Below are 12,132 nucleotides of genomic sequence, written 5' to 3'. Positions count from 1 at the left end.
CCCGCCCACCTTCCGAGGACCCCTTCGCCCACCTCCAACACACTGCATCCACCTGGACACCCCGCGCTGGCCTATTACCTGCCCTCGACCTCTTCATTTCCAACTGCCGCCGGGACATTAACCGCCTCAACCTGTCGTCCCCCCTCACCCACGCCAACCTCTCACCCTCACAATGTGCAGCCCTCCAATCCCTCTGCTCCAATCCCAACCTCACCATCAAGCCAGCGGATAAAGGGGACACAGTGGTAGTCTGGCGCACTGACCTCTACACCGCTGAAGCCAAACGCCAACTCGAGGACACCTCTTCCTACTGCTCCCTCGACCATGACCCCAGCCCCATCACCAAACCATCATCTCCCAGACCATACAGAACCTCATCACCTCAGGAGATCTCCCACCCACAGCTTCCAACCTCATAGTACGGGAACCCCGCACTGCCCGGTTCTACCTCCTTCCCAAGATCCACAAGCCTGACCACCCTGGCCGACCCATTGTCTCAGCATGCTCCTGCCCCACTGAACTCATCTCTACCTACCTCGACACTGTCCTATCCCCCCTAGCCCAGGAACTCCCCACATACGTTCGAGACACCATCCACACCCTCCACCTCCTCCAAGACTTCCGTTTCCCCGGCCCCCAACGCCTTATCTTCACCATGGATATCCAATCCCTCTACACCTCCATTCGCCATGACCAGGGCCTCCAAGCCCTCCGTTTTTTCCTCTCCAGACGTCCCCAACAGTACCCTTCCACTGACACACTCATTTGTTTGGCCGAACTGGTCCTCACCCTTAACAATTTCTCCTTTGAATCATCCCACTTCCTCCAGACCAAAGGCATAGCCATGGGCACACGTATGGGCCCCAGCTATGCCTGTCTCTTTGTTGGCTATGTAGAACAGTTGATCTTCTGTAATTACACCGGCACCACTCCCCACCTTTTCCTCCGCTACATTGATGACTGCATTGGCGCCACCTCGTGCTCCCGCGAGGAGGTTGAGCAATTCATCAACTTCATCAACACATTCCACCCTGACCTTAAATTTACCTGGACTATCTCTGACACCTCGCTCCCCTTCCTGGGCCTCTCCATCTCCATTAGTGACGACCGACTTGACACTGACATTTTTTACAAACCCACTGACTCCCATAGCTACCTGGATTACACCTCTTCCCACCCTATCTCTTGCAAAAATGCCATCCCGTATTCCCAATTTCTCCGCCTCTGCCGTATCTGCTCCCAGGAGGACCAGTTCCACCATAGGACACACCAGATGGCCTCCTTCTTTAGAGACTGCAATTTCCCTTCCCACGTGGTTAAAGATGCCCTCCAACGCATCTCGTCCACATCCCACACCTCCGCCCTCAGACCCCAACCCTCCAACTGTAACAAGGACAGAACGCCCCTGGTGTTCACCTTCCACCCTACAAACCTTCGCATCAACCAAATCATCCACCGACATTTCCGCCACCTCCAAAAAGACCCCACCACCAGGGATATATTTCCCTCCCCACCCCTTTCCGCCTTCCGCAAAGACCGTTCCCTCCGTGACTACCTGGTCAGGTCCACACCCCCCCTACGACCCACCCTCCCATTCTGGCACTTTCCCTGCCACCGCAGGAACTGTAAAACCTGTGCCCACACCTCCTCCCTCACCTCTATCCAAGGCCCTAAAGGAGCCTTCCACATCCATCAAAGTTTCACCTGCACATCCACCAATATCATTTTATTGTATCCGTTGCTCCCGATGTGGTCTCCTCTACATTGGGGAGACCGGGCGCCTCCTAGCAGAGCGCTTTAGGGAGCATCTCCGAGACACCCGCACCAATCAACCAAACCGCCCCGTGGCCCAGCATTTCAACTCCCCCTCCCACTCTGCCAAGGACATGGAGGTCCTGGGCCTCCTTCACCGCTGCTCCCTCACCACCAGACGCCTGGAGGAAGAACGCCTCATCTTCCGCCTCGGAACACTTCAACCCCAGGGCATCAATGTGGACTTCAACAGCTTCCTCATTTCCCCTTCCCCCACCTCATCCTAGTTTCAAACTTCCAGCTCAGTTACTGTCTCCTTGAATTGTCCGACCTGCCTATCTTCTTTTCCACCTATCCACTCCACCCTCTCCTCCTTGACCTATCACCTTCATCTCCTCCCCCACTCACCCATTGTACTCTACGCTACTCTCTCCCCACCCCCACCCTCCTCTAGCTTATCTCTCCACGCTTCAGGCTCACTGCCTTTATTCCTGATGAAGGGCTTTTGCCCGAAACGTCGATTTCGCTGCTCGTTGGATGCTGCCTGAACTGCTGTGCTCTTCCAGCGCCACTAATCCAGTAATATAGGAATTGGGTTGAGTAAGTGTAATGGAGTCTCACTGGCAATAGTCTGGCAAAATTAGGGGAGGTGACAAGGAAACTGACTGAGCCTAGAAATTCAGGGTTACAGGCATTGGACAGAGGCCCAAACCATGTGTAGACCATGACAACCTTTCATTCTTGCATGTCATGCTCTCTAACTCCTGGATGTAAACACTCACCCCCTTCGGGGAAAGTGGGTACAGGGCACCTGAAATTGAATGGAAGAGTTAATCTTGACACAATTTAAAAGATGAAATGCTGTACAGTAGCATAAGCTTATAACAAGTTATACAATAAAAATAAACTGTCAGTACTGACTTTGAATTTGGACAATATGCACGATACAAAAAATGTACTGGTTGAAAAGAGCTTTTAAATTGACTCCAAATTAGAACACTCAAGATTTCACATGAGTTCTATTGGTATGTCTGCAATTGTGTATGTTTTTCCCTACTTACTCGGTGCTGGGTAAGAATTGTTTGATTCATTTTTGAAGAAAAGATGATCCAGGATAAAATAACTTCCATCAATTATATTTATTGTGTAGGCCCTTTTATCTATTTGAAGGGGTTTAGAAATATTCACTACCTCTCGGTGTTGGTCTGCTTTCCTCCTGGATTTTTTTCCTTCCTTGCTGCTCCCTACCTAAACAAAAATCTGGAGGAAACATAGTGGGTATATCAAATCATCAGATGATGAGTAATAACTAGAATAGCCTTGCATTTGCTTCAGTTGTGGAAAACTTGCAAGGCCTTGGTGGAGTTTTTCTCTCTGTGCATCATTTCTGTAAAAGATTATGCTACCATGTGATATGTTGGGCAAGGTCACCATGTTTACCACTAACAGAAGTATTTGCGTTTATAACAACATCAAATTTCTGAATCCTGTTTTGTTGCATTGCTGAAGAAAAGGTATTTTGTCAAAGCTTTTTGTCTTGCACTCATCAGGATAGCGTTGTGGTGTTGTCGCCATAGTCTTACCAGATAATAGGGGCTGCTCTCTCATTAGAGAAGTGACTGGTGGTAATTTAACCTGAGGGCCACCAGATGTTAGGTGAGGGAAGAGGTTGTGGAGAGTCCTTCACGGTAACCTCGAACCAGTGATGGGAATTGAACCCACGCTGTTGGCATCACACTGCTGTGTAAATCGACAATCCAGCCAACTGAGGTAAACTGACTCCCATCAGGACAATGTGCAAGAGTACCAATAAAAGAAGAAAACAAACACTAAAACTGTATTAGAGACTGCAATCACTCAAATCTGTATTTTTCTCCTTCATTGGTATTGTGTGAATTGTTCTGAAGAGTGCTAGGCACAATGTTTCTTTTATTACCAATATCAAGTTCTGTACTTCCAAACAACTTTTCCATTGTCATGAATTTTGGATTAGACGATTGGAATATTGTAGAATGAGATGTACAATTCGCGCAGAAAGGTGATCAGCAAAACAAAAGATTCCATGTTAACTTGATACAAAGGATTCCGATAAAGATTAAGGGAATAATGTTGGGTATTAAATTCTCATTCCTCCTCTGATTAGAGAACACCTGTTTTAATTAGGGTGACCTAAATGCCTGAAACCAGTCGATAATACAACCACAGAGGTTCTGCATGCTCCCTGTCCTGCAAATGATGTTTGGACAAATTATATGCCTAATTTAAATGGCTGATAATCCTCCCAGAAGATGCTGGAGAAACCCAGCAGGTCTGGCAGCATCTGTGGAGAGAAGTTCTGAAGATTCCTACAGGACTAAACGTTAACTGCTTCCCCACAGATTCTGCCAGACCTGAGTTTCTCCAGCATTTTTGTTTGTTGAATATCTTAGTAGGAAAGTAATATGTTATATATCTTGGGTAGTTCAATGGTTAGTACTGCTGCCTCACAGCTCCAGGGACCTTGGTTTGATTCCAGCCTCCGGCAACTGTCTGTCTGTGTGAAGTTTGCACTGGATGTTCTGGTTTCCTCTATGTATAAGGATGTGCAATTTAGGGTGGATTGATCATGTCAGGTATCCCTGTGACGTTTGCATTAGGTGGGTTAGCCATGGTACGTGCTGCATTATGGGGATAGGTTAGGGGCTGGGTTTGGGTGTGATCCTCTTCAGAGAGTTGGTATGGAATTGATGGGCAAAATGGTTTCTTTCTGCACTTTGAGTAGTCTATGATTCTGTGATTTTTAATTTTTAAAATTGTCGTCTTAAAAATTTCAGTAGTTAAATAGACCAGATGATCTACTGTTGAATCTCTCAACTGAGTTTGTAGACAAGTGTTTATTGAGTTAGTATCAGCCAAAGCAGCTGTGTTCAGGTTGTGTAGCGAGTCTGTCTCTGGGCTCTCTGAAGATAGATAGAATTGCAGCATTGCTACTAGGGCATGTATAGGATCAGTGAAGGCAATCGAGTTTGGTCATGTGGTTTCTGGCATCAATCTAAAAGCCCATCTTGAATAAGATGCTTGGGGCCTTAACCTTTACATGACAACTTTTGAGATGCAACTGAACAAATGGAAAGGAAACTAAATAATTTAACAGGATGAGCTCAGTTATAGCTTCCATTTTGCAATTCTACGCCATGATTCTTAACTGTCAGTCTCATTATATATAGTTTCTTTATTGCAGTCTCCCAAAATAAGTTGTCTGTTTTAAACACTATCTCCCATTCTCATTGTATTTGACTGCAAAGGGACTTGTACAGCTGCTTCCTCTGGACTGCTTCAGCACGCTGGGATGAGTGGAAGTCTTTTGATTGTAATTTAACAAACATGTTAAAAATCAGTTACTATTTTAAAATCTTCCAGACTTTGGGAGGTGTGGGTGGGACTAGGAAACACTTTGAAGCTGCCCTTGTTGACACACTCGGGGTTTTTAAAAAAAAAACTATGAAAAGGTTTTGAAAATTCCCTTGAACATGAGAGCTACCTTTGCTTTACAACTCACTCAAAGACAGAACTATGAAACTGCTTTCCATTTAGGATTCTTCTTAAAAATTGCCAGAGCTACACGAATATCCTCCCGCGCACCACCCATCTGCCTTAAGAGGACTTTAAGTTGGCTGTCGACTTGAAGATTCCAACTCACTGGCATGGTCTGTAATCTGATCTGTGGCTGGTGTGGAATGTTATTCAATAAAAAAAATTCAAAGGAAACTACTGTTCAGTTCTCCCTGGTCTCCAGTTAACTGGATGAATCTGTCTTTGTATAGTCCTGCTGGTTTAGAATCATGTAGTAACTGTCCCCTTTCCTCTTGATAACTCCCTACATCTCTTCCATCTTGGCACTGTGGTTAGGCTGGTGAATTTGCTTCCCAACTGTAACCAGCTTTGAAAAGCAAATGCCATCTTAAGTCCAAATCTTTGGAAACTTTACGCTAAATGAAGTGCTAAGCTGTATTGCTGGCTAATGTAGTCCTTATTGCTAAACTAAATTAGAGGAGAAAGTTGAAACTCCAGAAAAATTCATTCTAAGTTTCAATCTTTTTGTGAAATTAGTCAAAGTTGTGGAGTCATAGAGATGTACAGCATGGAAACAGACTCTTCGGTCCAACCTGTCCATGCCGACCAGATATCCCAACCCAATCTAGTCCCACCTGCCAGCACCCGGCCTATATCCCTCCAAACCCTTCCTATTCATATACCCATCCAAATGCGTCTTAAATGTTGCAATTGTACCAGCTTCCTCCACTTCTTCTGGCAGCTCATTCCATACATCCACCAGTGTCTGTGTGAAAAAGTTGCCCCTTAGGTCTCTTTTATATCTTTCCCTCCTCACCATAATCCTGTGCCCTCTAGTCCTTGACCCTAGGGAAAAAGACTTTGCCTATTTACCCTATCCATGCCCCTCATGATTTTATAAACCTCCTATAGGGTCACCCCTCAGCCTCAGATGCTCCAGGGAAAACAGCCCCAGCCTGTTCAGCCTCTCCCTGTAGCTTAAATCCTCCAACCCTGGCAACATCCTTGTAAATCTTTTCTGACCCTTTCAAGTTTCACCACATCTTTCTGATAAGAAGGAGACCAGAATTGCAGGCAATATTCCAACACTGGCCTAACCAATGTCCTGTACAGCTGCAACATGACCTCCCAACTCCTGTACTCAATACTCTGACCAATAAAGGAAAGCATACCAAACACCTTCACTATCCTCTCTACCTGCGACTTCACTTTCAAGGAGCTATGAACCTGCACTCCAAGGTCTCTTTGTTCAGCAACACTCTCTAGGACCTTACCATTAAGTGTATAAGTCCTGCTAAGATTTGCTTTCCCAAACTGCAACACCTCACATTTATCTGAATTAAACTCCATCTGCCACTTCTCAGTCCATTGGCCCATCTGGTTCAGATCCTGTTGTAATCTGAGGTAACCCTCATCGCTACACCTCAACCCACTACATCTCTAATTTTGGTGTCATCTGCAAACTTACCAACTGTACCTCTTATGTTCACATCCAAATCATTTATGTAAGAGACAAAAAGTAGAGGATCCAGCACCAATCCTTGTGGCACTCCACTGGTCACAGGCCTCCAGTCTGCAAAACAACCCTCCACCACCACCCTCTGTCTTCTATTTTTGAGCCACATTAGTTCAAACCTCTAACGTGAAACTGAACAAACATTTTGGTACAGCTGAGTATTGCTGTCATTTAATACGTCCAAAGCTTAAGTATTTTTTACTCTAATATTAAACAACTGTTTGGGTTTGATTAGATTAGATTACTTACAGTGTGGAAACAGGCCCTTCGGCCCAACAAGTCCACACCGCCCCGCCGAAGCGTAACCCACCCATACCCCTACATCTACATCTACCCCTTACCTAACACTACGGGCAATTTAGCATGGCCAATTCACCTGACCTGCACATCTTTGGAGTGTGGGAGGAAACCGGAGCACCCGCAGGAAACCCACACAGACACAGGGAGAATGTGCAAACTCCACACAGTCAGTCGCCTGAGGCGGGAATTGAACCCGGGTCTCTGGCGCTGTGAGGCAGCAGTGCTAACCACTGTGCCACCGTGCCGCCCACAAAGGTTCCTGTTTGTCCTGAAAGCTCTTGATTCTATGCTTCCTCTTGCAGTCTGTCTTTAGCCTTTTATTGTTTTAAGGCTTGGGGTTAAAAATCACATTTTCTGGACAAGCATCTCTTCCCTTTTCGCTGACATGAAGGACTGTGGATTCTCCAATTCTTTGCAATAGACATGTCTAGGGTAGTTGTGTGTTAGTTGTCTGTTATGTTCTTGGGTTGGTATTCAGTTGTATCACTAAATGGACTCTTGATGAGGTACTACCCAAAACCAATATCTACACCTTTGTGACTCCAATGCCAATTTAATCTCTGGTTGTTTTTTTTTTGACACTGTACTCACTTCATGTGTGCTCTGCCTGATGGCAGGTCCTTGGATTGTTGTTGATGCTTCATCCTGAGCTGCTTCCTTGATGGCTTTTGTTATTGGTGGCTGGCTTCCAGTGTTTGACAGGATGAGGAGGCAGGTCACTTGTTCCGCTTAAGGTGGACAGGGAATTGAAAATATGCTATTGGTGTTATTCTGTAGCACGTGAAAAGCATCTCGCTAACCACTCCCAACATTAGCATGTTTGAGCAAAGCTACTTCTAATGGTGTCTCTTGTTCCAGCCAGTAAAAAGCAGGAAAAAGAAGTGTGATTTGGCTTGTTTAGTATTCTTTTGTGTTGCTTATGATTCTATCCAGATTTAGGAAAATGATGTATGATTTGTTCCCTGAAAGGTATGGACCTCTCTGCTAATCAAGATGAAGAAAGTGACCAGGAAACCTTTCAGTTAGAAATCAATAAAGAAACCAAGAAGTGTGCTTTCCGAACCTGCACTGGGAAATACTGGACTTTGACTGCCAATGGAGGGATACAGTCCACTGCTTCCACAAAGTAAGTGTTCTTACTCGAGTTGATAGTAACACTGGCTAAGGACAGGTGTGAAGCCTGGCTTCCTGGGCCAGAAGCATATTTTTTTGCATTTGTTTGGTTATTCACGATGCCAATGTTAGATAATAAATAACCTAGGCCTGTTAAGGAGAAGAAAGAATGGCAAAAATATAAGACAATTTGGAGGGATCATTACATAAACAGCAAAATGATTCCTCTTTTCCTCCCAGCAATATCCTTTACAGTTAATTAACCCAGTTTAAAATCATTCATACTTAACTTTAAGACATAATTGACTCCTTTCAATTCTGATGGCCTTGTTGTGACAGTTTGAGAACATCTATGCAAGCACTTGGAGACTTCATAAACTACATCCCCTCCTGATATAACATTTCTGAACTGAGCCAGATGCTTCGGAGTTGAGCTCAAACTGCATATGGTCTCTGATCTGTTTTTCTGTATGTAATAAAAGTTCAACTTAGTAAGCATTTCATCAGGTAAATTCTTGGTTATCTGACCAGGATATTTCATGCAGAATCTGAGAATTCTTTCAATGTGGAAGCAGGTCATTCGGCCAGTCAAATCCACACTGACCCTCCAAAGAGCATTTCACCATTCCCATCCAACCCATTCTCCAACCATATCCCTGTACACTCTGGGCAAGTTAGCATGGCTAATCCACGTAACCTACATATCTTTGGACAGTGGGCAGAAAGCAGAGCAGGCAGAGGAAACCCAGGCAGGGGCAAGGCAAATGTTCAAACCCCCACAGTTGCCAGAAAGTGGAATTGAACCTGGCATTGAGGCAGTGAGCTGACCACTGAGCCTCCATGCCACTCTCAGATTTAACTTAAATCACAGGCTTCCTTGAAAATTGTCTTTATTTCATTATTCCAAATGACTTTCTAACCTCTCTTCAAAAGCAAGTTATCTCCTCATAAATGAAACCAAAAACCTATTTGCCTTTATTTTAAAATACAAATTTTAGCAATAATGTTCTGTACACCTTTTATCACTCATCCTCCAAAGAAAACAATAAGTATCCTGGAGAGGCATTTTTCATTTTTGTTTCCTATCAGTATTTTTTCTTATCACTATTTCTACTTTACATTGCCAGTAAACAAAAACACAGCAAACATTTTATTAACTGGCACCTATGGGACCAGGAGTGTTCTGGTTGATCAAGAGGTCCACGTAATATAATAGAAATGTAATGTAGGGAGTATACACATCACTGTTATACTTTATTTATAAGCATAAATCACTTTTTAAAAAAAAGTAATGTAACTTTGCCTTAAATAAAACTTAATGTGAGAGAGCCTTCACACTCTCACCCTTAACTTGGACATTGTGGAGATCACCATAACACAAACATTCCTGATGAAGTGCTTTTGCCCAAAATGTCGATTTTCCTGCTTGTCTGATGCTGCCTGACCTGCTGTGCTTTTCCAGTACCACACTCATAATGCAATAAATGTCTGGTATTAATTTTTGCTGGTTTAGTGTGCTGCGATAAGGTGCCAGTTAAAACAAAGTTTGCTCTATTTACATTAAACATGATTTTCATAACCATAGTCCACAATACTTTGCTGCTTCATATGGGCTCTTGATAACGGGTCTGCTATAATATTAGCATTCTCTTTCTACGTGAATGATTTTAAATTGTGTGGTGTAGCATTCAACGCCACTAAAACAGCTGTAGCTCTTTGTCAGAATCTGTGAAATAATCAAAGGGATAAAACCCATGGATGTAACAATTCCTGTTGGATTTATAAACTTCAAACCTGTATGGAACATCAGAAGGCTGTGTTTCTCCCTCTACTGTCAAATATTCCTGACAAGCTTTTTGGCTTTGAGGAGAGTAACTGACTTGCTGCTTAATCCCCTACAACAACACTGACATCATTGTCACCTACTGCCAATTTAAATGGATTCTTATAATGTAATGCTGCTACAACAAGTGCAATTATCAACATAACTTTCAAATTGCCAAAATCACATTCTTCTGTCCATTTGAACTTCTTGCCTTTAAGTTCACTGGGGAACAGTGCCCAAATTCAAAATAAACCTCCAATAGAATCCATTCATGTCAATATATCTCAGAATCTTATCATTTGCCTTGGACACAGACAAATCCAACATAGCCCTTATTTTTGCTTCTCTTGGTACTACTTGGCCTTGTTCCAAAGTGCAGCCTAAATGAGTCATTTTTAGTGGTAATTTCACTTTTTTGCCATATTTATGGCCAAATTGTTTCTCTTGTAATCAATCAAGCAGCTCCTTCAAATGGTGTAAAACATTGTTCTTCTGAGGTTTCATTAAATATAACCAACTCGTGATGCAGCCAACACAATTGCACAATCCTTAATTACCTTGTTAATTGTCAGCGGTCAGCGTTTGAAATCTTGATTTTCAATTTTTTAAAATGTTCTGATTATATTTCAATCTCTATTTTTTCATCACTAAGTATGCTTCTGTTCATTATTTCATTAACATTAACAGAACAGATCTGATTTTTTTTTGTTCTCTGCAGAATTCACTACGTAATTCACATTACGAGTTTTATTGAATGTCATTTTTACTGTTTTTTTTTCCCTGAGACTGGTAACAGCAACAAAGTCCTTTTTTAAAAATCTGGTCTAGTTTTCAATGTTGAGCACTTTTCAAATGTCCTTTTGCCACCTTACAAGCTTTGTTGATATGTGGGACAGAAATGTAGTTTGAGCTTTGGTTTACAATTTTCCCTTTTAATTTGTAGGGTTCTCTTATCATGCCGGTATCAATTCTAAAGAACAGGACTGATTCATGTAGAACAGTAACGAGGGAACTTCCTTTTTTAAAAAAAAAGCAGCAGAGTATTTAGAAACACCTCATATGATCAAGTAGATCATGAAGGGAACATTCTGCCTTTTAAAAAAAGTAGAATTCTTTGAGGAAGTAACAAGCAGGATAGATAAAGGGGAAGCAGTGGATGTAATGTATATGGGCTTTCCAGAGGTGTTTGACACATTGGACTGCTTACTAAGAAAAATTCCCATGGAACAGAGGTGATTGGGAGTCCTTATCCATGAAACACAAAATGCTAGAATCCAACTTCAGTGGGTAATTCGGGAGACAATTGGAATATTGGCTTACTTCAAAGGAAATGGAGTATGAAAGTGGGGAGGTTCTGTTAAAATTATAGAAGGCGCTAGTTAGATCACAGCTGGAAGTAAGTGAACAAACTTCGTCACCTTTCATAAGGAAGAATATTTGGCTTTGGAGGCATTCCAAGAAGATTCATTAGTCTATTACCAAGTATGGGGGTACTGTCCAATGATGAGGTTTAGGAGTCTAGGTCTGTAATTGTTGGAATACAGAAGACTTGAGAGGTGATCTTCTTGAAACCTATTGGATTCTGGGGGACTTGACAGAGTAGATGCAGAAAGTTCATTTTCCTTGTGGGAGAGTCTAGGGCCAGGGCATAATATCAAAATAAGGAGGCACATGGAGGAATTTTTTGATGGCAGTAAATCTGTGGAATTATTTACCACAGAGCTGTTGAGGTTAGGTCATTAAGTCTATTCAAGGTTGAGATAGACAGATTATGAATCAGCAAGGGAATTGAAGGTTATGGGAAATACAAAGATGAGTTTTCAGGATTATCAGATCTGACATAACCTCATTGAATGGCATAACAACTCAATGGACTAAGTGGCCTGCCTTCTGCTTTGAAGTCTTATGGTCTTTATCCCAAAATAAACTTTTAATCATTGTCGTCAAAGTTTGATGTCATCTTTCCAATGCAACGTGAAATGATGGATGATAAACTGAAAACGTAAATAGTTTCATTCTTTGGGAACTCTTTTTTTTTCTTAAAAAAAACTTGGATTAACCTTTTCCAATATTG

At 42.8% G+C, this 12,132-nt stretch overlaps 1 protein-coding gene across 1 annotated transcript in view; it reads left to right on the top strand.

Annotated features, from left to right (window-relative positions):
* fscn1a (fascin actin-bundling protein 1a) overlaps positions 1 to 12,132 on the top strand; it is a 49,768-nt gene that overhangs the window by 9,533 nt on the left and 28,103 nt on the right. Inside the window, exon 2 of the mRNA XM_072559324.1 lies at positions 8,090 to 8,246. Within this exon, the coding sequence (XP_072415425.1) occupies positions 8,090 to 8,246 (157 nt within the window). The remainder of the gene's footprint in view (positions 1 to 8,089; positions 8,247 to 12,132) is intronic.

Source organism: Chiloscyllium punctatum, chromosome 40 (genome assembly GCF_047496795.1).
Source record: "Chiloscyllium punctatum isolate Juve2018m chromosome 40, sChiPun1.3, whole genome shotgun sequence".
Taxonomy (NCBI): domain Eukaryota; kingdom Metazoa; phylum Chordata; class Chondrichthyes; order Orectolobiformes; family Hemiscylliidae; genus Chiloscyllium; species Chiloscyllium punctatum.
The sequence above is the reverse complement of the archived record's forward strand: the minus strand, read 5'-3'. Positions and strand labels throughout refer to the sequence as shown.